We start from the raw sequence: 26,524 nt of genomic DNA on the forward strand, positions 1-26,524 counted from the left end.
GTCCAGAAGCCGGCGACTGATCTGCCTCGCCAGAGAAGAGCGCAATGATGGTGCCAACTTGGGCCAGTGAAGCAACATCCTCCACAACTAGATTGAGGAACAAGACGACAGCAACTTGTCTGTTCCCCTTCCCCCAACTCCCCAGCACTGTTCCCATCCTACCAATTCCCCAATAAAAAATCTTAAAAAAAAAAAAAAATTAAGCATCTGGACATTTTTTCCATCTCTGAACATAGAGATTTATGACATTCTTTTTATTTTTATTTTTTTTAAATTTTTATTGGGGGATGGGAACAGCGCTGGGGAATTGGGGGAAGGGGAATAGACAAGTTGCTGTCCTTTTATTCTTCAGTCTAGTTGTGGAGGATGTTGCTTCACTGGCCCAAGTTGGCACCATCATTGCGCTCTTCCCAGGGGAGGCAGATCAGTCACCGGCTTCTGGATGGCCTCTCACGAGGGCTGCTGGCTACATATGGTAGCCCATGGCAACCCACTGCAGCAGGGGCTGCAGCCTGCACCGTAGCCGCGACTCATGGCAGCCCAGCTCCAGGTTGAGCTGTTCAGCATCTTAGTTGTAGAGGGCAGTGTCACTGGCCTCTACATATGTGGGATCTGAACCAGGGTCCTCTGGCGTCCCAGGCCAGCTCTTAACCAACGTGCCACTCAGCCGGTCCGACATTCTTTTGAATAGCTATGCAGTATTTCATTGTATTGACATCTACCATAATGTATTTAACCAGTACAGAAGTTTTTCTTATTAAATTTTCTTTTTTCTTACAAAGAAATATAATTTAAGGAGGGATGTCTCTTTATCCCAATGAAATGTTGACAGAATAGTACATTTAGTTTTGTGACTCAAGCTTTGGTGTGCTTCTATTCCTCTATTTTATTGCATGTTTCATTTTAATGGTTTTGGCTTCATTCCTATATATTTCAGGTCTGCGGATCAATGGAGAACTAATTTCTGCCTACCCCCAGGTGGTGGTAGTAAGAGTACCAACCCCTTGGGTGCAGAGCGATAGTGACATCACTGTTTTGCGCCATCTAGAGAAGATGGGATGCCGTTTGATGAATCGACCTCAAGCCATCCTGAACTGTGTTAATAAGTTCTGGACATTTCAAGAGTTGGCTGGCCATGGTGTTCCTCTGCCTGATACTTTCTCTTATGGTGAATTCACTAATAAGTTATAACCTAAGTTTTAGAGAACTGATTGTTTTGAAAGCATACTAAACTAATAGGGTTATGTGATATAAGGAAATTTGTGAACATGAAAGAACTTCTTACAGAAGTGACTTTCAGTTTTAACAAACTGGGCGGTAGAATTATGAATCATGTCTTAACATTTAATTCCATGATATGGGTAGAACGGACTTGGCAAACGTTTCCTATAAAGGGCCAAACAGTAAATATTTTGGGCTTTCCAGGCTATACGTTCTCTGTTGTGAGAACCTCTGTAATGCTATTATAGTGCGAAAGCTGCCCTAGAAAATGCTTAAACAAATGAATGTGGCTGTATTCCAATAAAGCTTGATTACAGAAAAGGCAGTGGGCCAAATTGGTCCCACAGGCCTTAGTTTGCCAGCCCCTGTGGTAAAAGATAATAGAATTTGATGAAGTCTCTAATCTGTTTATCTTTATTACCATTTTCATGATAATTCTTCACAAATATTTTCTTATTTCTTAAGACAGTGACATTTTTGGTATGTATTCTGCTTTGTATCAATACTCTTATAAAGTACAATAAAAATATCACAGCAATATCATATTGCTATAAAAGCTTCTAGTGCTTACTCTTTTTATAATTATCTGGTCACATATCAATAGCATAGAAGTCAGAAACGGGCACAGGTTTACTGGACCACACTTTGAGTAGCACTCCTATAAACAATATTATGTTAATATTGTTTGCCTTTCCAGTTTACTGGTTTGGAAAGGATAAGATTTACTATAAATCAGTACAGTTTTTAATAAAGATATTTCTCCAAATAAATGTCCAGTAGAATGCTTGGAGAGATAATGACACTGTAAAAAGAAATCCTGTCCTTTTCTTATTTTTAATATTTTAAGAAAGGGAACTCTCCAAGTATGTATATGTGATACAATTGGCTGTTTTTAGCACTGGCACAAGAGACAATATGAATAGTTTGAGAATTTTGTCTTTCTGATACTTTTGGGATATTATAGCTTATATCATGGGTCTGCTATTCTCATTTTAAGAGAATGGAAAAGAGAAAAGGCTTAATCAAATTAAATATTCTCTAATATTGAAGGTTTCAAATTTGGGAACTGAATTATTTTAATTTCTCTGAGTTGCAAATTTATGGTTTTGCAGTTGTTTAATGAACTTTTTACTGGTTTAATTTTTCTGTATCACCATGGTGTTTTTTTTTTTTTTACAATTACAGTCCATTTTTGCTCAAATTTTGCTACTTGTATCATTTGTTCTTTGGCAATAAAAGTGGTGAGAAGCAAGATTTAATACACAGGTACTGAGTAGGTCAATGTAGAAACAACTCTGAATAATAATGGAGATAAGAAAAATTAATTTGTATATTTGAGAGGCGGGGTGTGTGTGTATGTGTACATGTGCACACACACACATGCAACATCTCAGTCTTAGATGAGCCTTGTGAACTGACTCATTCTTCTATTTTTTTATCCAAACAGGGAATTGAATATACTGAAGTAGACCTTGGGACTTCTGTTATTTGTATGGTGGAAGTATAAAGGATAAAAATATGAAAAATGGTATAGAATTAGGAAAAGTTATTTTAGCTGAAGATTACTTAATTTCTTTAGGTCTGATATTAGAATATTTATAATTTAAGGTAGCGTTTATCTTTTATAAGGTGTGGTTGCTTTAAGCTGGTATTTAACTGTGCTTTTGACTTTTATTTATTACTTTATCCAAGAATCATAAAATTTAGTCATCAGGTCCTTATCTTCTACCTCCCTTGTGTTGCTGACCTTAGTGTAGATAAAATTCATCACAAAACACCTCTACTACTGTTTTTAAATTTCTTTTTTGCTCCAACCAGGTGGCCATGAAAATTTTTCTAAAATGATTGATGAAGCAGAAGTACTGGAGTTCCCAATGGTAGTGAAGAATACACGGGGTCATAGAGGTGTGTATGAGTTGTTTTGGTACATAATTTTGAAATTTATTCTGAAGAATCAAGGGTGATTATACAGTATAGATTTTTTTTCTTAATCATATGAAAGAAATGATTGTTTTCTTTATATTTGCTCATGGTTATTGACTAGATAGTAGTCTTATCAATTGAAATTTATAGCTTTTGAAGCAGGCCTTCTAAAGAATGATTAGAGAGAAATTGTTAGGTGCATGGTACCTTAAACTTACAGAAGGCTGTGAGTTTCAGTTTGGCTAGAAGCTATTTCTGTTCATTTAGTGGTTATCCTAGAAATTTTAAGATGCACACTTAATTTAGATGGAGTCTCAAGTTAATACTTTTATCTTAATCTTCAACAATGCAAGGACCCTACATCACTAACTCCAATCATTCCCCCTCCCAATTTATATAGTTTGAAGACTTAAATGTATAAGGCAGAAATATAAAGCTTTGGAAAACAGTGTATGAAAATATCTTAATGACTTCAGATTAAGGAAGGATTTCTTAAGGCATAAAATGATTCATAAATCCAAGTACTTCATAAGATTTAGTGCCTTGACAGGGATAGTTGGATCAGGGTTCAGCTGGTACTGTTAACAGTCAAGAAGTCTCAGGGCTCCTACAGTGAATGCTCCAATGACCAAAGAAGTGGCATGAGCTTTTATGACTTAGTCTCAGAAGTCATATAGAGTTGCTTCTGCTTTATTTATTGGTTGAAGCAATAAGAAGCCTTCCTAGATTTAAAGGGATGCAACATAGATTCCCCCCGCTCTTGATGGGAAGAATGTTAAAACATGTACCGGTAAACTATGTTTTAAAAACGGGCATTAAAATGTACACATAGAACAATGGAACAGACTAGAGAATTCAGAAATAAAACTAGATGTGTAATGACATACTGCTATTTTACTATATGCAAATATAGTATATTAATATATTGTACAATATATGACATGTTTTAACTTAAAGGGAAATATTTTGCTAATAAGAGAGACTGGCATTATTGTCTAACCTTGAGGAATACAAATTTTAGATACCTACTCACAACATATTGAAATAAATTCTAGATTACTGTAACAGTTTGGGGATAGAGGGACTCTTAGAAGGAGATTATTAACTTCGTTATATACATTTTTGCATTATATCACTGATTAGCATAACTTTATTACTTTGGTTAAAAAGTAATTGGTTCTGAAAGAGCAGATTGGGACACAAAATGGAGGTAATAGATAACAACCTACCCACAGCATGATGACCTGCATATATTTTTTATTCTTTTTCAATCACAGGCAAAGCGGTTTTTTTGGCTCGAGACAAGCACCATTTGGCTGATCTCAGCCATCTTATTCGCCATGAAGCTCCATACCTGTTCCAAAAGTATGTTAAAGAGTCTCATGGACGGGATGTACGTGTCATTGTCGTGGGTGGCCGTGTGGTTGGCACCATGTTACGTTGTTCAACAGATGGGAGGATGCAAAGCAACTGCTCACTAGGTAAAAGCGATGCAAATGTCTTTCTAGTATGTGAAGTAATATTACAACTTGTTTAATGAGTATTTGTATATAACTACAGAGCTTTTCACTTAGTTGAAAAACATTATCTTTCATAGGTAAATATGATTAATAGACTTACTATGAATATAATAAATATATCTTTGAGTTATTTTTCTAGTAATGAAATTGAATTTCTCTGAATCATGAATTAATACTTTCACCCATGCTCAATTTGTAACTCATTTCAGACATATATGAAATGTCTGACCAGAATTAAAGATTCCTTCTTTGTTGATACACTTATTTTGTGTATAATGGGAGTTTGTTTAAGATGGTTGTGCCCTAACTCATTTTACCCATTGGTCCAAACAAGATTTCTGATTTTGATTTATTTAAATGTGTATTTTGTGAGGTCTCTTATTGTTAAAGTGCCTCAGAACTTAGTCTGGGTTTTTTCTTCTCTGTTTGTTTCACAGTTTTAGTAATCTTGTCTAACTCAATCCTCCGTATTTCTTTTCTTTTGTGATTTCACCTCAGGCTTTTTCTATGTGCTTTGAAATGTTTCTTAACACTTGAGTTTTCAAGTTATGTACTTCACTTTTGTGAGTACAAAAGTGACTATACTTTCTTTTAGTTCTTCTGAGTTTTTAGTTGGGTGATCATGTTTTTGTTTTAGCTTCAGACAGACTTTCTGTGCTGAACTTGAATCTCCTTAAAGTGCTCTTACTTCTTTTATTCAAGTCATAGATGGCTTGTTATTTTTTTGTTATCACATCATGGCTCTGCTCTGGTTTTTTGGGGCATTCCAGATGGCTTCAGTCCTACAGATGCTGAGAAGCAGAGTTATTTAATTCGTGGGCGAGTGTGCCAGTTGTACTTCAAAGAAGCCTTCCTATTACCTGGACTCCCTCCCTACTCTTCCAGCCTCAGTGGTAGGGAGGACTCAGCTTACCTCTGCAGTTACATTTTGGCCTCTTTGAGGTCAAAGACATTAGGCATATTTTTTTTTAAAGGTTTTACTGGAGAATTGGGGAAAGGAACAGTGTTGGGGAATTGGAGAAGGGAACATTGTGTTTTTCCAGGACCGCTCAGCTCCAAGTCTAGTTGCGGGGGGGCGGGGGGGGGCACAGCCTATCATCCCATGCGGGAGTCGAACCGGCCACCTTGTGAAGAGCACGTACTCTCACAAGCTAAGCCACCCTGCTGCCCATTGGCAGCTCAGGGGCAGCTCAGCTCAGGCGCAGCTTACTGGCCCATCTGGAAATTGAATTGGCCACCCTGTTGCTCAGAGTTCACATTCTAACCAACTGTGCCACCTGGCCGGCCCTAGGCATATTCTTATAACACTGATGTCAATTTTCCTCCTGGGCATTGACTGGACACAAGGCTCTTTGAGTCAAGCTCTTCTCCAAATTCTTTACTTTCTAGTCCTTACCCCAGAGTTTCCTGAAATTAGTCTCCAAACGAGAAAATCTAGTTCTAACTCCTTTCTTTCAGATACCAGCAAACCCCAAAGCTTCACCTACATTCAGTTAGCTACCTTAAGCCCCAGAAGCCTTTTGGCTAAGGAATGGCAGATAGATGAGAGTGGGGACTGTAGAGGAAGAGGGCCACGTTCAGGTCCCCTTGTTCAGGTTCCCAGATTCCATCCTGTCCTTTATATCCACACTAAGCATCTCTATTATTTTTTGTCATAATTGTATTTATGCAAAAGTTCCTTGTATTCGGTCTATATTATTGGAGTAAGATAGGCTTCAGTGCAAGTTTAATGTCTTCTTCAGAATAAATAGCGTATTGAAAAAGTACTAAGTTGTGAATTCTTTGAGATTGGGTTGGAAGGGGATATCCCAGTAAAGGAAACTTAGACTTCTAAGTCCCAATTTTACACTAGAATACCACCTTTATTTTCACTAATTTACAATAACGGGTTATCCTTGGAGTCCAGTTTTAGTTTTACGACAGACTTTTGTCATTTTAGTAACTTATTTTGTTTACTCTTTGCCAGGTGGTGTGGGGATGATGTGCTCATTGAGTGAACAAGGGAAGCAGCTAGCTATCCAGGTGTCTAATATCCTGGGGATGGATGTGTGTGGCATTGACCTGTTGATGAAAGATGACGGCTCCTTCTGTGTCTGCGAGGCCAATGCAAATGTAGGTTTCATCGCCTTTGATAAGGCTTGTAATCTAGATGTAGCTGGTATCATAGCGGACTATGCCGCCTCCCTTCTGCCCTCTGGCCGGCTCACCCGGCGTATGTCCCTGCTCTCCGTGGTGTCCACGGCCAGTGAGACTAGTGAGCCGGAGCTGGGTCCCCCAGCCAGCACTGCTGTCGACAACATGAGCGCAAGTTCCAGCTCTGTTGACAGCGACCCTGAAAGCACCGAGCGAGAACTGCTCACCAAGCTCCCAGGGGGCCTGTTCAACATGAACCAGCTGCTAGCCAATGAAATCGAACTCCTGGTGGAGTGACTCCACTGGTAAATAATTAACCAACAAAACCCTTGTAAAACTTCCTTCTTTCTTTTTTTTCTTTTTTTCTTTTTTTCAACCAATTTGCAATGCTGTTCATGGAAGATGCTCAGGAAGATGACAGAAAATTGAGTAGGATTAGTTAGGAAAGAAGAGGGAGATAGACAAGACCTCTGCTATTAAGATGTTACTGACTTTCATTTACAAATTCTGCAGATAGAGAGGCAGAAGAGGTGAGATACAAAAAAATGTGAGGCTCTTGTAGTTACCCTTCTAAATTACTCAAAATGTTGTATCCTCTCAGGCCATGGAAAACACATAAATTTTTTTCATGGTCCCTTTTTGTTTTTATACAGTTGATACAAATTTCAGAGTAGTGTAACTTCACATTGTGTTGCAAAGATTTGTGATGGGTGAGGAAAACATCTACGTAAATTACATGAATTTTTTTTATACAGTTCTGAAAATTCTGCCTTTATCATATTAGCTACAGCTTTATGTTCATAGTTTATAAAGTCTTGAGGGGCTCTTATTGGGATTATTTTTGGTTTTAGTTTTATCCCTTAATTTTGGCAGGGAGGGGCAACGTGAATATTATCCAATAAAGGTTTCTTTAATGAAAAAATTGGCATGTTTGCATGATAAAAGGGAAATGAACAGTATTGCAATATCTGGTGCACAAAATAACATTTACTCCAATGTGGATAAAATTACACTAGTTTAAAATATGTGCATTGACCTGTATTTGTTAGTGTTTTAGTCTTTTTTGAGATATATGTTCTGTTAATGTTGCATTTTTTTAAAACATGCTAGTCTAACATTCCCTGATCTATGCCTGCATCTTTAACAATGGCCAAAGTGAAAAAAATGCTACCTTTTTTTGTTAACAAGACACTGACTCGAAACATGTGCATTTAAAGCCTTTTATTTTTTCCTTTTTACTTTCGGTGGTTGGGCATTTAAAGAATAAGGACAAGGAAAAATATTTTGGGGGGTGGGCGGGCAAATCAAGGGGCTGTAAGTTCTTACGTATAAAGCTGAAGTGATTTCTAATCCCAGCATTATATATTTGCATTTTTCGCATTTTAGGAAGGAGTATATATGTGTCTGTGTGCACGCATGCATGTGTATGTTTTGCTTTTTGTTTACACCAACCAATCAAAAAGGATAGATTCTAGAAAATGGAGCATGATGGGAACACATTTTTTTACTTTATAAAACAGATGAGTTGTTTTCATAACTATACTCCACTGGGGTAGAGATAGATACCTGAAGACATAAGGAGAATAGAAGCTTCTTAGGCCTTTTTGTGTATATGTTGTTGTTTGGTTTTTTTCTTTGGTTCTAGACTGTTCAGTGTATGATTTATTTAAGGCTACATGCTTTTCATTGCTTCTGGCTCTGTGTTTTCTCCTATTACACATAGGTATTGAGATGGGGTGGACTGGACGTTTTTGTTTGGGGACTTACTTAGCAGTATTAAGTCTCTTATATAGCCCTACTCTGAAGCCTTCAGTACGCTCTACTCTTTATATTCCTTTACTTTCTGAATTTATAAAAGCCCCAAAACTGCATATAATATGAGCCTTTAAAACATGGGTAAAATTATCCCACTGATGGTTTGGAAGGTGTGTTAAGAAATGGAGATGCTCCAGAGCTCAACGTACTTCTTTTAAACAGCAAGTTCCATCTCCCTACAATCCTCTGAAGCTTATACCCAAGTCCTTCCTTGTCTCTCCAGTGCTTTTTTTCTTCAGATGGACTTTAAACTTTATTTCTTGGACACTACTAGAGAGACTTCAAGGCAATAATAAAAGATCAGTATTAATAACCAGCTCTAACAGAGGTTTGATCATGCTTGTACAGTTTTCCTCCCATTTTAAAAAGGAATGTAATAAAATTTGTTTTTTTTCCATAGAATGAAATAATATTAAAATTGAGTGAAAGGTTGATTGTTGACAAATAGAATAGTATTTCTAATCTGTGCAGTGTTTCATTTCACCTCATAAAAAGATACATAAGAGGAGTTTCTAATTTATTTTATGATACTTTAATCTTATCTAAAAGAATTTGACTTGAACAGGTTTATTATGGGACTTACATACATCATAAGTACCTCTGACTCATTAAATACATGGTACTTCTTTCACAGAAAGACCATACTTTGAAGGATGTACACTATTTGGGAACGGGAAATAAATCAGGGAGAAAGAACTGCTTAATTAAATCATCATTCATATGTTTGTGTAGAGACGATCTGGTTGCCACCTAAATTATGTTACATATACTTTGAATAGTTACATATTGCATGTATATACATTAATGAATTTTAAAACACAAATAGAACAACACTCTCTGTTTGATGAAGCACTCAAGGTTTGTGTTGGGTGGGATAAAGCACCAGGAAAAATACAGATAGCCTTTTAAAAAATTTTACCAAATTAACCAACTATATGATAAGAAATATCAGATATATCAGTTTTATTCACTATCCATCTTTTGTGCATTCACACTATATTAAAACTTAGCTTTACCAACCTATTTCTGGATTGTACACTCACATGTTAGAATGAAAGGGGGAAGGAGTGGTCATTTTAGACTTCAAAAACATGAGTATCTTCTTGAAAGCCTTCAAAAATTAAGGTAAAGAAAATGAACAAACCGTTCTGGAAGAACCCAAATAAAACAGCCCAGATAATTAAGTGAAAGTTAAATATATTTTTATATTGTTTAATAACTTTTGTTTAATCTTTATTACTATTATGAGAGGTAAAAATGTATTTATCAAATATGTATAATCATTATGCCAAAATCTGAATTACTGTAAAATTATTGTGCATTGTTAAAATTGTAATTCTGAATTGTATTTTAAAAGTAATTCTTTCTGATACTGTTTTTTGTCACCCATGATGAAAACTGGACTCATACACACACACACACACACACACACACACACAAATATGAACTATTCCATTTAAAATTTTTAATAGTTTTTTTTTTCTTTTTTGGTGCCTATAATTCATTGGTCATTTCTGTTGGCTTTTACTGCACTGAACTTTAAAATCTTTCTGTATATGCTATCAATCAGAAAATACCCTGGAACATTATAAAAATTCATCAAGAGACTTGCTTTCATCAACACTTTATCAGACTTTTGAGAAGTTATCGAAGGCATTGAAAGAAGTAATTGACTTTCAAAATCATCTCTTCTTTTTCTCAAGAAGAAAACAGTGGAAAAACAAATTCTCTTCATTCAGTGAATCCCCAGTTTGGGGTCTGGGGAGCCTAGAGACATTGTGAAATCAAATCTTGTGTTATTTTCTCCTGGCTCACTCTTTTTGAGAAGGTTAATGGGCTATGTGGCTGGTGAGACACGATCCCCTCCTAAGAAAATGTAGGTGCTCAGACAGGTAACCTCTGCTGCTACTGTTTTTATTTGTTTGTTTGTTTGTTTAATTTCATTTAAAATTTGTTTTTGTTGTACTAGGATATTTTAAAATGTAATATATTGCAGGATTTATAACCAGGTTTATTGCTTTCTTTCTTTTTTTTCTAAAAAAAAACAAAACAAAGTTTCATTTAAGATACATTTAGGCGCCTTTGAAGCTTGGATTTGGAATGTTTCAGTAGTGGACAGAAATCTACTGTTGGAATCTTCTAGTCTTCCAGGTTTAATTTGAAGCTTTTAGTTTTGTTTTGAATTTTTGTGTGGTATTTTATTTCCTTTATACCAATGCCCTTTTGTCATGATGTTTTGGGGTGGCTGCCTAACTCTAGTGAAAATTCTTTCTATATTAACGAAAGTTTTGGTGTTTTACATTCCTTAATGTTTTGCATTTTAAAAATTGTTTTTAAAGAAATATTCTAACTGCTTGTACTGTTACTGTTCTTTGCCAGCCTTTTCAGGAGCCAAAAAAACAAAAACAAACAAACAAAAAATACCCAGAGAAAAAACTTTCCTTCTTCCCCCTTCCTGATGATGAGTGAGAAGTATTGAGAACTTTCGGGGTCAGTGCCCTTCTAAACTCCCCTTCCCCCAATAATGCAGCTGTATAATGAATGGTAAATGCAGCGGTTTGGATTCAGTCACAGCCCAGCTGCTTGCAGGTAATTTCACTCTTTCTCCTTTCTTTCCATCACAAGGCTAACTTGACTTTCCTTTAAAAAAAAAAAAAAACTTCCTTATGTACTTTAAAGGCAACCATGGATTTGTAATAAGCCTCATTTAAAAAAATAACGCATAACTAAATCTAATAAATAATTTGATTAAGCAAAAACTTTTGGGGGTAAAGTTTGAATTGGTTGGGATGAACTCAGGACTTTTTTGGGGATGTGCTTTAACCATATAGATAACTCCATTCCTTACATACATGTCTATAATTAAGTATTCAGAGTGTGACTTTTTTGGCTTTGTTTTTGTTTTGGGTTTGTTTGTTTCTTCCATTGTGCTACTCTGGCTTAAGCTTTTTCAGAGGTTGGTGTTCCGAATACACAGTGAGCTCACAGTATAAAGACATCAATTAGGAGTTGACAGGTATGGAAAACTAGAGTTTTGAAAAGGTAAAATTAGGTTCTAGGTTACATGTATGGTAACAACTCACCATAGCATTTAGTTGACCTTAGTGCTTTTCTTTCTGTGACATCATTATACAAGTGAAAGGGAATGATGAGACAAAGATAGCAGAAAGCATTTCGGTTATTGTAGGAGCAGTGTGATTTCAGAACTAACCATTCTAGCATTTCTGAGACACTAATTCTAACAAAAGAGCTAGATATGAGTAGTTTGAGATTATTATAAAATAATGGTTTAAACATTAAAACGCTACAGGTTTGAAGAGATTGGAGGGCATTTCTGATGCACAAGATTGTTAAGCAGATTAACGAAGGCCATAAAGTTAGTGGCAGGAATAGGAATACAACTTGTCCATTTTAATAGCCTTCCTGTTCGTTAATATGACTATCCCCTCCTCTGTATACCCCAATCCAACTACCCTTTCCTCCTTTTTCCTGTTTTTCCTAAAGTTTTAGCTCTGATACAAGCTATCATTTTGGGAGATAATCCTCTTTCTAATAGGTAGAATTGTAGTGACAGTAGTTAGGACCTTTTCAAGATATACTTCTGCATAATTTTACCCTGTGGCTTTAAGATGTCCTATCCAAAGAAACTGTAAGTCCAATAAATCACTAGTGAGTAGGAAATCTAGTGAGTAGGAAATCCTGGCTTCTAATGTTATTTGCACAGTTGAAGGCATGAAATAAATTGTTAACCTGTTTTGTGCTTTATTTCATTCATATAAGATAGGGACAGACACTTCCCCTACCCATTTTAAGACAGAAATACTCATCTGTCCAACTGAAATTTACTACTACACTCTTGCAGGAATTTGTGATATGTATACTGAAAAAGGTGTGTACAGGAGAACCTTGTTCTCTTGCTGATAGAATGGCCAGCATTAGGATGTGTGGACTGTGTGATTGCATGGGACACAGAGAATTTAATAGTTTCCATTCTGCTGCCCCATGAAGATCACTGACTTGATAAGAACGAGCTTGCTTTCAGATTTTACCATATTCACTTATTAGATAGGCCTTATATAGCATATATAGCATATATACCTGGCTGCTGTTGTGGGGTTTGGGAACATGAGGGGTGGGGTGAATTGTTGTTGTTTTAGGTTTCAGTCAGACAGACATCCCTGTGCCCCAGTTCCCAGAAGCACAGCAGGCCTCTAGGAGCATCCGTGGGAACGGCGCAGTCCTGACATCACCAACTCTCCTGCTCAGGCTCATCCCATATACAGAGGTCAAAGGGTGGGGTTTGAGATGGGGGAAGGAGTCAGAAAGTAGAAACAATGTCACTGCAGTGCTTACGTCAGTTTGTTTTATTTTTAAGTTGGCAAAACTACATATTTTTCTTTTGGGGTAAAGATAGTGGGAGGGTGGAACAAAAACAAGCCATTACTATTATTACTAGTTCATTATTGGATACTATTCTTTAATAGCTAATACAGAATGGATTTGAATTCTAGACCCCAATGACAAAGAGAATGGGAATAGAAATGAATCTCAGGATTTTAACAAACAGAAAACATTTGTATGGTATTAATTTACAGTTCTGCAACTGCTATTACATTTGTCATTCTGTCACCCTTTTTTGCCCTATTTCTTTTATGTATGTATACAGTTTGAGCAAGTGTGCATTTGTGGTCAGTCCTTTTAAAAGGGCTTAATGAATTTATTACTCTTTTGCAAAAAAATATACCCAATTCTTATATGGGCATACAAATACTACCCTATTTTAAATGTAGGTGGCGTATGTGTTCGTGTTTTAATGTATTCAGAGCCATTGCGCAATAAGCAGTCCAGAACATTGAAAACTCAAGCAGGTAAAGCACCTAACACCCTTAGTTTCTAGAATTACTTTTAAACACTCCTTTATTGCTGCACCTTTCACAATTCTTTTGGTAGTCTCTCAACTTAAAGGTTGCAGGAGTTGTAGACTACCTAGTTAAAAATTTAAGTTACGCATTTATTCATAAGATTAGAGGGATAGGTGAAGAAGGAAAGTATAACAAACGGCTCCTTGAGATGGCAACTGTTGAGTGTCTAAATCTTTCCACCTTTTTTTTTTTTTTTAATTTTCCCAGCTTAGCATGAACATTGATCATATATTGTTTGATTTTCAGTGATTGGGATTTTTGTTTGTCTTGACTTTGGGCGGGGAGGTCTTTTTTGGGGAAACAATGAGGAATTTTTTGCACATCTGAAAACATTAAATGTTAAATAAAGGAATTTTTCTGTTTAATCTGAATAGTAAGCAAGAACTTTTTCTGTATACCCTTCTGCTGCAGCAGAGAGAAAAACTGGTAGGTGGCCGCAGAAGAAGAAATTCTTCCGATTGATGGCTACTGACAAATTCTGCACAGAAGAGCTAGAACATGACCTACCAAGTGTAGTAAAGTGGAAACAGGACAAAGATTCCTAGATTTGACTCTAAATGGTAAGTTATTTCCAACTAAGAATGTGTTTTCAACCTGACACTTGTGTTCCATAAGTCACTGGTATGTAATCATAAAAGCTACGAGGTCCTTATTTTAGGATGAATTTTTTCTAAGTAGTGTGCTATCAGTTTTCACTTTGGAAAAAAAAAATTAGCGATGTGTAAAATTAGGGATTTCTGTCCAGTAAACTGATATATGTGAGCCTTTTTTTCAGCTTTATTGACGTAATTGACAGATAAAATTGTAAAGAGTACAGCGTGATGAATTGCTATACATATAGATTGTGATAGGATTTCCCCCCCACTGAGTCATTAACACATCCAATATGTGAACCTTAATGTTGGCAAAAATTAAGCTATCTCACAGTAAATCTGATTTTTAAAAACTGCTAGGTAAATGAAATACTCATTATCCGTTTGTAAAAATGTAAGTCTGTCCCCTTTTAAGTGGGAACACTGGATAACAACAGAAGTATATAATTTGAAAAACTTGTGGGGTAAAAGTGATCTTTTCTTCAACTATCTTTTTTCTGTCTGGTCCCATTTCCTTGTCACTGTGCCTGCCCATCAGTTCCACTCTGCATGTTCATCTTCCTCTCTTGCTTATGGTTTTTGCTCTTCCTCTTTGGTTGTGCTTCTGCCTCTATGTCTTTGTATCTCTCTCACCTCAGTCTCTGTATGCGTCTCTCATTCAGTCCCTGTGAATTTTACTTTTTCCAGTGTTGCCAGTTTTCATCTCTGCCTGCTTGTTTTTCTTTGTGTGTGCCTCCCCTTTTCATTCGCATTCTCTATGTCTTTATCTACTTGGCCAAACAGCTTTATTTACTTTGCATTGACAACTGCCCTCAGACATGTGAATCAGACTACCAGCATTGTGATTTACATTTTACAATTTGATGAGGCTGAGTAGAAGAAACCAAATGACATTTTGAAGTCCCTAGAATCAATGGATATAAATTTCAATTCTTAAACTTATAAGATGCTGACCTGTTTACTCATTCAAGTACTTATTTATTTTAACTGTAGTATCTTTATTGTTTCTGGCAACCATGTACACACAATTTTTTCTTGTGATGAGGATTTTTAAGAAATACTCCACGCAATTTTCAAATATGTTATACAGTATTATTAACTATAGTCACCATGCTGTACATTATAGCCCCATGTCTTATTTATTTTATAAGTGGACAGGAAAAGCAATTTTTAGTTTTCATATGAAAGTTAAAAGTAACCGATCCAAATCTTTTTTCTAGGATGTATATCTGTGAATATTTTAGAATTATTTCTATTAGCTTTCTCTTTCTTTCTTTTTTTTTTTTTTTTAAGATTTTATTGGGTAATTGGGGAAGGGGAACGGCCAAGTTGTTGTCCTTCAGTCTTAGTTGTGGAGGGTGCAGCTAGATCAGCTCCAAGTCCAGTTGCCATCCGGCCACTCGCCAGCAGCTCACGGCCGCTCAGCTCAAGGTGCTATGTCCAATCTTAGTTGCAGGTGGACGTAGCCCACCATCCCATGCGGGAGTCGAACTGGCATGGTCATACTTGTTGTTAGGAACACGTGCTCTCACCAGCTGAGCCATACTGCCACCTTTGGCAGCTCAGTGGCAGCTCAGCTCGGTCACAACTCACTGGCCCATGGGGGAATAGAACTGGTGACCCTGTTGCTCAGAGCTCGCACTCTTAACCAACTGAGCCACTCGGCTGGCCCATCTATTAGCTTTCTTAAAGTAGCAAACAATTCTCTTCAGATTTTATAGATGGTGAAAACAGGATATCCAGAAGAGAAATTATTACTTGAATAAGAAAAGGAATCCTGACTCCTATTAATATTTGTAATAACAGATTGAACTACTGGCCTACTGAGGCCTGCCATGGAAGTTTAGAGTGTCTAAGCTGGAAATCTTAGAGTTTATACTCAAAAACTATAATCTTGAATTTGCTGGTAAGGAAACAAAAGTTCATAGAAATTAGTAATTTGCCCCAAATTACAGAGCCAGGACTAGGACCCATTGTCTTCTAAATGCCAGTGCAGTGCTCTTTGCATTCTATGCCAGGCATCTTTCAAAATCTGTAGTCACTGAACGAGTGAAGTGCTCTGCAATTAGAGCTATGGTGTCACAAAGAAAGTTGTCACTATATGTTGTCTAATATAGGGTAAGGAGTCTATTCAAATAAAGGATATTAAGGAAAGCTGTGGGTGGCCATTTTAGAAATTGTTAAAGATTTTGCTTACCTTGGTTCAGTCATCAGTCCACGCCAAGAAAATCAAGAGAAGGCTGAAATTTGGAAGGGCAACCATGGAAGAATCAGGAAAGATCACCAAGAGCAAAGATACGTTATTAGAGACCAAGGTTAAGATCACGCACACCTTTGTATTCTCAGTTACTATGTACAGATATGAGTTGTACAGTCCCGAAAAAAATTGATTCATTTGAAATATGGTGTTGGAGGAGAGCTGTATGGAGACCTTGGACCTCCAGAAAGATGAACACGTGGGTCCTAGAGCAAATTAAGCCTGAAACACCGCTGGAGACGAAAATAACAACACTGAAGCTGTCCTACTTCAGGCACATCATGAGGAGGCAGGGTTGTTTGGAAAACACATAACGCCTGGGAAATAGAAGGCAGCAGGAAAGAGGAAAAACAAATACAAGATGGATTCACTCCATTAAAGAAGCCATAGGCATGAGTCCACTGGAGTGGAACAGGGCTCTTGAGGAGAGGACATTGTGGACATCACTCATTCATAGGGTCGTCAGGAGTCAGAGCTGATAAAACGGCACATGTAGAATTAGTGACTACACCATTTACAGGGTTTGATAATGAAAGAGTTTCCCTTGTTAAGACAAGATGTAAAGAGGCCTTCAGGTTCTTTGCAATATGTGGTCAAGGGAGAAGAGGAATGGATTCCATAGATCTAGATCCAGGGGTTGGCAAACTGCGGCTCACAAGCCACATGCGGCTCTTTGGGTATGTTCCGTCTCAAAAGTTTGCCGACCCCTGGAAGAGCCATCCTGTCCCTCACAACAATTTAAAAATTATTTGAAGAGCCACAAATATATTTTTACGTAATCACCATTATGTGAATAATATCCTTAAAAATTTTATAATTGAAACTATGATAGTTTTTTTTCATTTTCAATTTTACTTCAGAGCCACATGTATGTACACAAAGAGCCGCATGTGGCCCATGAGCCGCAGTTTGCCAGCCCCTGATCTAGAACATCATTAATCCTCTACCTCTCCTCTTACTGACCGATCTTTCATTTTCTTATCCTGGAAAATGAGTCAATCTACAACAAGGTAAAACTTCATATTGTTCTGAGATTTATTATTTTTTTTGCAGATTTTCAGGCTAGCTGTGCAGGCAGTGGATAGTTAAATGGGATGATTGTATACTGGAAATAACAGGATGAATAGTAACATGAAGCTAGAATGACTGATATTGTCTAAATATAGTGTATTTTCTTTCTTTATTTGAAAACGTAAAAAGAAGTCACCTGTTCAAAAATTGTTTATTCTCATGCTGAGTAACATTATGTATATTAGTATGAAACATACGCATACATGGCCTTAGTTAATATGATTAGACTTTCTAAACATTTTTAAACAGTTTTGTTTTAATCACAAAATTTGATTAGTATATAGAGGTATCAGAGCTTTAGATCTGAAAGAAGATGACCAACTTGAATCTTAACCAAAATGTATTGCTCACTGTATAATTTATTGAAAATGTAGTCTAGAGCACTAGAGTAAGAACATTTAGGTTTAATTTTGTTTGTTCAGGCATTTTGGTACTATAATTTTATGTTTTGTGTGATGTGAAAGAGATGTTCTTGCCTCAGTTTTTTTCCTCTTGGTATAGTTTTTCTGACTAAAATAAAACACAATTGTATTTTTTAATTAATATGAAATCCAGTGTCTAAATTTGAGCTGATTTTTATAAAATATAAATTATCTCTATAATACAGTTTAAATTACTAGGATGTTTACCTGGATGTCTAACGGAAATAAATCAGGGATAAAGAAAAAAGTAAAAAGGTTGGCAACATCTTAATGAAGCAGATAATATAATGGACCTATAAATTGAAGTATTGATTTTACACCCACTAGAGAGAACAAATTCCAGGGAGTTAGAATAGTTTCTCCTAAAGAAGGCTCAAGTACATTTGGTAAATAAGGTTGCTCCTATGAACCAAGCATAGGTTTAGGCTTTTAGTTTTTAATGATAAGAACATAAAATGTCAGGGCCGGCCGAGTGGCTCGTTGGTTAAGAGTTGGCTTGGGAGCACGAGCTCTGAGGGCCACCAGCAGGACCACTGGTTCAGATCCCACATGGGCCAGTGATGCTGCTCCCTCTACAGCTAAGATGGTGAACAACAGCTCCACCTGGAGCTGGGCTGCCGTGAGTCGCCGGCGACCGTGTAGGCTGCAGTGAGTCTGCAGCGGGCTGCTGTAAGCTACTGTGAGCGGCTGGCAGCCGGTGTGAGTCACCGTGAGCAACCGTCCAATGGCTGGCGACCAATCTGCCTCAGCTAGGAAGAGCGCAATGATAATACCAACATGAGCCAGTGAAAGCGACATCCTCCACAACTAGACTGAAGAACAAAAGGACAGCAACTTATCTGTTCCCCTTCCCTAATTCTCCAACGCTGTTTCCTCCCCCAATTAACCAACAAAATCTTTGAAAAAAACAGAAGAACATAAAATGTCTTCCAAGTCAGAATCAGAGTATACTGAGTATACGTTTTTCAGCTGAGATCAGCAAGGTAAAGTGTTGTAATTACAGAAAAACTGGTTGCAATTTTTTTTTGGTAATCTAGACAATTTGCAATATTACATTGTCACAGTTAATTTGCTATTTTTATTTTTTTTTCTCATCCTAATTATAATGACTGTGATTTAAGCGAGCTGTATGTGTTTTCTTCCCCTAGGTTATTTTGAAGGAACCAGTGATCCTTTTGCTTATTACCTCATTCACAGAATGGATGAAGATCGATTTGACTGTGTTTTTTCAAACGGAGGATAGAAATACACAGAACAAGGAAGCAATACCTCTAACCTGTTTGATTTAATGTGTTTTCTAAAATAAAAACACCAGAATTGGAAATGAAATAGCATGGCATATGATTCATTTTTTTGATAGCTATTTCTATCTACTCCATCTTACATGAATTCACTTCAGTCCTTATTTCAAGACTTGAAGTCTAGCCCACATGTATCATTCTCTTGATTCATTTCTTCACTTTTTGCAAGATGAAACTCCTTTAGTTCTTGACAGACTGATATCTGTATAGTATATTCTGAAATGCTTACTCTTTCTTTTGGCACAAAGACTTGTATTAACGTATGTATTACATGGATTTTGCCCTGCCTCTTTCATCACACTTTACCTGTCCATGCTTAAAATTGTAGCTATGTGTTTTTTTTCTTTTTTGTTTTTGTTTTTAAATCTATTAAGAAATACATGCTTTTTTTCTATTTCATGCTAAGGCTCTGGCAGACACTTGTCGCAGCACTGCTCACTACATTTTAATCTTGTAACTAGAGACCATGCCTGACCTAGTATATTGGTGGTGGGGTTTTTTTCTTCAAGTTTTTGTGTGTTTTAAAATTTTTTATTAAATTTATTGGGGTGACATTGGTTAATAAAATTGTATAAATTTCAAGTGTACAATTTATAATACATTATCTATATATTGCGTTGTGTACTTCCCACCCAAAGTCAAGTGTCCTTCCATCACCAACATATATTTCGACCCCCTTCTAAACTGTAGGGGATCAGATACATACATGTGTATACAGATGCAGCCCTACTACTTCCAACAAAGAATGGGCTTTGTAAAGATTGATATAAATTCTAATTTGATCATGTACTGGTTATATGACCTTTGGACAAATCAGCCTTTTTAAGCCATAAGAGAGTATTTATAATGAATGGAAATAATTGTACCTACTTTACTAGATTAATGTATAAGGATTAGCTATGCTGTAATGCTTGTATAATGCTTAGCACATAGTTGAGTAATAAATACTAACTGTCCTTTAATTCTGTAAATTTTGGTTATTGATATAAGAGCTACTGAATCTTTTCATCAGAATTGGAGTCTAAGGTTTTCTTTATTGATTTCCTTTCAGTTCATATTTTAAGCACCTTTCATGAGATCTTGTGGTTGGAACTTTGTATGTTTTGTGGAGGGGAGGGGGGGTGAGCATGCATTTCTAATCTAGACTGATTATTCCTTATCTCCACACTTCATTTGCTAACTGAGGAGTTGTATATAAGAAAAAACCTGTGTCTCATTTTTTTCTCTAGATTATTTTCCCTGTCGACTCATATAACAAAAATATTTTTTCTTGCTTCTAAACCCAGAGGATTAAGTAAGGAAAATGCATACCATGCACCATAAGTAATAATTTAGGATACTATGACTTGTTTTCCCAAAAATGATTTGAGATGACTTAAGAGCTGTATTAAACGGAGAAGATTGGGACGAAGACAAAGTAGAGAAGAAAAAGATGAAACAGGTTAAGATGCAAATGTATAATATCAGATCCTGTATGTTTTCTTAGAGATGGAACAAAACTTGCAAAGAGCAAAATAAGATAATTAGAAGATTCGTGGTAACCTTAAGATAGAAGAAAGTTTATTGCACAGGAAAAGCAGTATTTCCTGGTCCTGAGATGTCCCACATTGAACATCAATATCATGACACTGACACAGTCCAATAAAAACAATCCAGTAAGAAGCCCTCTTGATGACTGAGCTGATCTGATGATAAAATGTAAGGTTTTTCTCAAAGTGACCTAGATCCACCAACATCATAATCACTTGGGTTATTTATTAAAATATAGACTCTAGGGCCCTAGACATGAACTTTTGGGTTGCTAGGAATCTGCATTTTGACAAACTCCTCAAGTGACTTGCACTAATGTTTGAAAACCACTGCCCTAAGTCTTGTCAGCCCTGGTCCCTTTAATACTGCTCTAGAACTGGGTTGGCAAACTTATTCTGTGGAAGGGCAAGTAGTAAGTATTTTAGGCTTTGCCTCCTACATATGGTCTCTTGCTTTTTATTTTTAATATTTAAAATAACTATAAAAATGTAAAAATCATTGTTAGCTCATAGATTGTATAAAACAGGCTGATCCTCTAGAGCAGGGGTTGGCAAACTGCGGCACGCGAGCTACATGCGGCTCTGGGTATGTACATGTGGCTCTGAAGTAAAATTGAAAATGAAAAAAAAACTATCATAGTTTCATTTATAAAATTTTTAAAGGCAGTGATCCATAATGATACTTCTAAATTGAAGCTTTGTTAACAGTTTGAGGTTATTTGCTCTGGTACAAAAATGGACATATTGAAATTCCATGTAGTGAACCAAGAATGATCCCTTGGTAGTCAAGGAAGGTGGAAGAGTTGATCTTCTCATGAAGGTTAACCTAACTAGAAATACCTAAACAGAAAATTGGAACTTGTAAGACCAAAAAGTGCTAAGGCACTGAATCCTTCAGTTCTTAAGACCTGAAAGCTTGGTAAATAACTTCAGTATTACAAACAAATGTCGGTGGTGGGTTGTTTAATTTTTGTTTTTATTTTTTTAGTTCCCCTGCACTCAGCAACTAATTACACAGGAAGAATCCTTTAAAGGCCAGGGCTTTGTGAAGCAGGCTTTTTAGGAGCTACAACAGTACTCAGCTATCGACATCTGAAACTTTCATGGTATAGAGTTGAGAGAGAGCATGGATTCAGTTATTAAAATCTGTGTTCCCGGGCCTGCCGAGTGGCGCGTTGGTTAGGAGTTGGCTTGGGACGCCAGCTCTGAGCAGCAGGGCCCCGGTTCGGATCCCACATTAGGGCCAGTGATGCTGCGCCCTCTACAGCTAAGATGGTGAGCAACAGCTCGAACTGGAGTTGGGCTGTCATGAGTCGCTGGTGACCGTGTAGGCTGCAGCCCCTGCTGCAGTGGGCTGTCGTAAGCTACCGTGTGTGGCTGGCAGCTGGTGTGAGCGGCCGTGCAGAGGCCAGCGACAGATATGGCTCAGCCGGGAAGAGCACAATGATCATAACAACATGGGCTAGTGAAGCGACATCCTCCACAACTAGACTGAAGAACAAAAGGACAGCAACTTGTCTGTTCCCCTTCCCCGATTCCCCAATAAAATCTTTAAAAAAAATAAGATAAAATCTGTGTTCCTGAAAGTTGTACAGCATTAAGAAATATTGATGGTTTTGGATAATCTCCAGTTGTTTAATGATGACTTTAATTTTATAAGTTTATTGTTTGGATCCTCCAACAGGCTGACACCAAGATGGAGTCACCTAGAGTTGTATGAAGCAAATTCCTGTGAAGGGCACACACAAGGGAGAGGGAGCAGTAGGCAGGGAAGGCCTTCAGACTGCAGTGTGAGTGACACCGAAATGCAGTAAAAAGAGCATCAGACCTAAGCTGCTCTGAGAAAGCCTGCCAGCTTGAGGAATCTCAGAACAGGTTACCCGTTAGAGTAGTCCTGGGTTGGGCAGAAATGGCCTGATTAGTATGCTGGAAGCATCCTGGGGAGAAAGCATGTGAATCCTGTAACAGATCAGGAGTGGCAGCTGGAGGCCCCTTGCATCAGGTTTACTGTTGTCATTCCTCAGCTTTGAGATAATTAATATATAGCATTGTGTTCAAGGTATATAATAATGATATTGATATATGTGTGTATATATTGCAAAATTATTACCACAGTGACTTTAGTTAACATCTATCACCTGACATAATTATTTTTTCTTGTGATGAGAACTTTTAAGATCTATCCTCTTAGGAACTTTCAAAGATACAGTACAGTGTTGTTAACTGTAGGTCTCCTTATTTATCTTATAACTGGAGGTCTGTACTTTTTGACTACCTTCACCTACCCACCCCGCCCCCCACCCATCTCTGGCAACCACAAATCTAATCTCTTTTTCTATGAGTTTGTGTTTTGTTTTAGATTATATACCGTTCTAGTTTTAGATTCTACACATAACTGCGATCATGCAGTCTTTCTCTGATAATGTCCTTAGCATAATGTCCTCAGGGTCCATCCATGTTCCAAATGGCAAGATTTCCATCTTTTTATGGCTGCATAATATTCCATTGTATTTGTATACCACATTTTCCCCATCCATCCATCAGTGGACACTTAGGTTGTTTCCATGTTTTGGCTATTGTAAATGATGCAGTGAACATGGGGTGCAGGTACCTTTTGAGACGTGATTTTGTTTCCTTCAGTTTTGTACCCAGAAGTGGAATTGCTGGGTCATATGGTAATTTTGTGTTTTGAGGGGACTCCATATTGTTTAACATAGTAGTACCAATTTACATTTCTACCAACAGTGCACAACAGTTCCCATTTCTCCCCATTCTCACCATCATTTAGCTCTTATTTATTTTTTTTTAAAGATTTTTTATTGGGGTATTGGGGAATGGGAACAGCGCTGGGGAATTGGGGGAAGGGGGACAGACAAGTTGCTGTCCTTTTTGTTCAGTCTAGTTGTGGAGGACGTTGCTTCACTAGCCCAAGTTGGCACCATCATTGCGCTCTTCCCGGGTGAGGCAGATTAGTCGCCGGCTTCTGGACGGCCGCTCACGTTGGCTGCTGGCTACACATGGTAGCCCATGGCAACCCACTGCAGCAGGGGCTGCAGCCTACGCTGTCGCCGGCAACTCACGGCAGCCCAGCTCCAGGTTGAGCTGTTGTTCAGCATCTTAGCTGTAGAGGGCAGTGTCACTGGCCCTCATATGTGGGATCCGAACCAGGGCCCTCTGGCGTCCCAAGCCAGCTCTTAACCAATGCGCCACTTGGCTGGCCCACCTCTTATTTTTTTTATGATAGCCATTCTAACAAGTGTGCAGTGATAATCTCACTGTGGTTTTGATTTGCATTATCCTGATGATAAGTGATGTTTACCTTTTCATGTAACTGTTGGCCACTTGCATGTCTTTGGAAAAATGTATAATATATTCAGCTCCTCTTCCTATTTTTAAATTTTTCTTTTTTTAAGATTTTTATGAAAAATATAGTTAGCATACAATATTAGTTTCAGGTGTATACAATAGTTATTCAACATTATATGCCTAAAGAAGTGATCACCATAAGTCCAGCAACTATCTGACATTGTACCAAGCTATCATAATATTATTGACTATATTCCCCATGATGTACATTACATCCTCATAGCTTATTTGTTTTAAATCTGGAACTTTGGACTACTTATTACCTATACCTTCCCCCCTTTTTAATTTTTCAGTTACAGTTGACATTCAATATTATTTAATATTAATTTCAGGTGTACAGCATATGGTTAGACATTTATATAATTTAAGAAATGACCCCCCTGACTAGTACCCACCTGGCACTATGCATAGTTATTACCATATTATTAACTATATTCACTATGCTTTGCTTTACATCCCCATGACTATTTTGTAACTACCAATTTGTACTTCTTAATCCCTTCATGTTTTTCACCCTGCCCCCAATCCCCTCCCATCTATCACCTGAATAAATCTGGTACCCATCTGGCACCATACATAGTTATTACAATATTATTGACTATAATCCTTATGCTCTACCCTACATCCCCATGACTACTTTGTAACAACCGATTTGTACTTCTTAAGCCCTTCCCCTTTTTCACCCACCACCCCAACCCCCCTCCCATCTGGCAACCCTCAAAATGTTCTCTGTAGCTATGAATCTGTTCCTGTTTTGTTTGTTTATTTTACCCAGGCTGCCTCAGCATCTTGGCCATTGTAAACAATGCTACAATGAACACAAAGATGCACACATCCCCTTGAAATAGTATTTTGGGTTTCTTCAGATAAATATCAGGAAGTGTGATTACTAGGGCTTTCTTTGTTTCTTGTTATAGCCTCTGTTTAAAGTCTATTTTGTCTGGTATAAGTATTGCTACCCTAGCTTTATTTGTTTCCGTTTTCATGGAATAACTTTTCCATCCCTTTACTTTCAGTCTGTGTGTGTCTTTCATTCTGAAGTTTCTCATAGGCGGCATATGTAAGGGTTTTGTTATCCATTCAGCCACCCTGTGTTTTTTTGTGTGTGTTTTTTTTTAGCTGTGAAATGTATGTTTATTCTGATGCTTCTGATCAGTTGTACAATTTATTTAGGACAAATTACCTGATAAATTTCACATTATTTCTTCAGGATGGAGGTTTATCGATGACTTCAAATTTGGGTTCTTCAAATTTGAAGTCAGGAAACGCATTCATGTCAGCTTTACCAAACATCTGCTTAAGCTTAAACAGCTCCCTCTCCAAATCCTGCTGATATTCTGGGCCAGTATCCACAGGTCCTCCAGACGACTGTCGCTTAGTTCTGTATTCTCTAATCTTGTCCACGAAGAGTTTCTGTACAGGATCAAGTTCCTTATTAAACGCCACTGCTGTAACACCAATATTCCTCCTCAAATGGACTGAGACTGCAGCCTGAATGACAGAGGAGAGCCTGAAGAGCCTCTGAAGAATCATGGTGACTCCGTTACTTGCACTCAGTCCCGAGCTGCCAGAGCCACCACCGCCGCCACCGTTCTACTCCTGTGTTTTTGATTGGAGCATTTAATCCACTTCCATTGAAAGCAATTGTTGATAGATATGTAGTTATGGCCATTTAATTTATATTTTTGATTTTTGTTTCATCTTAAAGAAGTCCCTCTAACATTCCTTATAATATTGTTTTGCTGGTGTTGAGCTCTAGCTTTTTCTTGTCTGGGAAGCTCTTTATCTTCAATTCTAAATGATAGTCTTGTGAGGTAGAGCACCCTTGGTTGTAGGTCGTGGCTTTTCATCACTTTGAATATTTCGTACCAAACCCTTCTGGCCTGCAAAGTTTCTGTTGAGAAATCAGCTGACAGTCTTAGGGGAGCTCCCTTATAGGTAATGGACTGCTTTTCTCTTACTGTTTTTAGGATTCTCTCCATCTTTAACCTTTGCCATTTTAATTATAATGTGTCTAGGTGTGGGCCTGTTTGGGTTCATATTGTTTGACACTCTCTGCACTTCTGAACTTGTACGTCTGTAACCTTCACAAGGTTAGGAAAATTTTCAGTCATTATTTCTTGAAATAGATTCTCAATCCCTTGCTTTCTCTATTCTCCTCTGGTACTCCTATGATGCAAATGTTGTTACGCTTGATGTTGTCCCAGAGTTCTCTTAAAACTATCCTTATTTTTTAGATTCTTTTTCTTTTTTTGTTCCAATTGGGTGTTATCTGCTACCTTGTCTTCCAAATTGCTGATTTAACCCTCTGCTTCATCTAGTCTGCTGGTGATTCCTTCTAGTGCATTCTTCAGCTCAGTTATTCTTCACTTCTGACTGGTTCTTTTTTATAGTTTGTGTCCTTTTTTATGCTTGCTATCTCTTTGTTGAAATTTTCACTAAGTTTTCTGT

At 37.4% G+C, this 26,524-nt stretch overlaps 2 protein-coding genes across 9 annotated transcripts in view; one reads left to right on the forward strand and one right to left on the reverse strand.

Annotated features, from left to right (window-relative positions):
• The window catches only part of RIMKLB (ribosomal modification protein rimK like family member B), a 48,403-nt gene extending 28,263 nt beyond the window's left edge, over nucleotides 1-20,140 (forward strand). For 5 of the 8 annotated variants that reach the window (XM_019626185.1, XM_019626186.1, XM_019626187.1 and 2 more), the window contains 4 exons: nucleotides 938-1,168; nucleotides 3,040-3,126; nucleotides 4,422-4,625; nucleotides 6,631-10,621. In XM_019626185.1, the coding sequence (XP_019481730.1) occupies nucleotides 938-1,168; nucleotides 3,040-3,126; nucleotides 4,422-4,625; nucleotides 6,631-7,094 (986 nt within the window). In that variant the 3' untranslated portion in view covers nucleotides 7,095-10,621. Of the gene's footprint in view, nucleotides 1-937; nucleotides 1,169-3,039; nucleotides 3,127-4,421; nucleotides 4,626-6,630; nucleotides 10,622-10,991; nucleotides 11,202-13,402; nucleotides 13,481-13,945; nucleotides 14,095-17,244; nucleotides 17,395-19,025 lie in introns of those variants that run through there. The other 3 variants (XR_002122088.1, XR_002122090.1, XR_002122087.1) reach the window with 3 other exon arrangements.
• A 5,050-nt stretch (nucleotides 20,141-25,190) lies between these two features.
• Nucleotides 25,191-25,669, reverse strand: LOC109372745 (ATP synthase-coupling factor 6, mitochondrial). The gene has a single exon (XM_019626173.1). The coding sequence runs from the start codon at nucleotides 25,604-25,606 to the stop codon at nucleotides 25,280-25,282; it is 327 nt and encodes a 108-aa protein (XP_019481718.1). The 5' UTR covers nucleotides 25,607-25,669; the 3' UTR covers nucleotides 25,191-25,279.
• Between the last annotated feature and the right edge of the window lie 855 nt (nucleotides 25,670-26,524).

The sequence above is a fragment of the Hipposideros armiger genome, unplaced genomic scaffold, assembly GCF_001890085.2.
Source record: "Hipposideros armiger isolate ML-2016 unplaced genomic scaffold, ASM189008v1 scaffold_662, whole genome shotgun sequence".
NCBI classification, from domain to species: domain Eukaryota; kingdom Metazoa; phylum Chordata; class Mammalia; order Chiroptera; family Hipposideridae; genus Hipposideros; species Hipposideros armiger.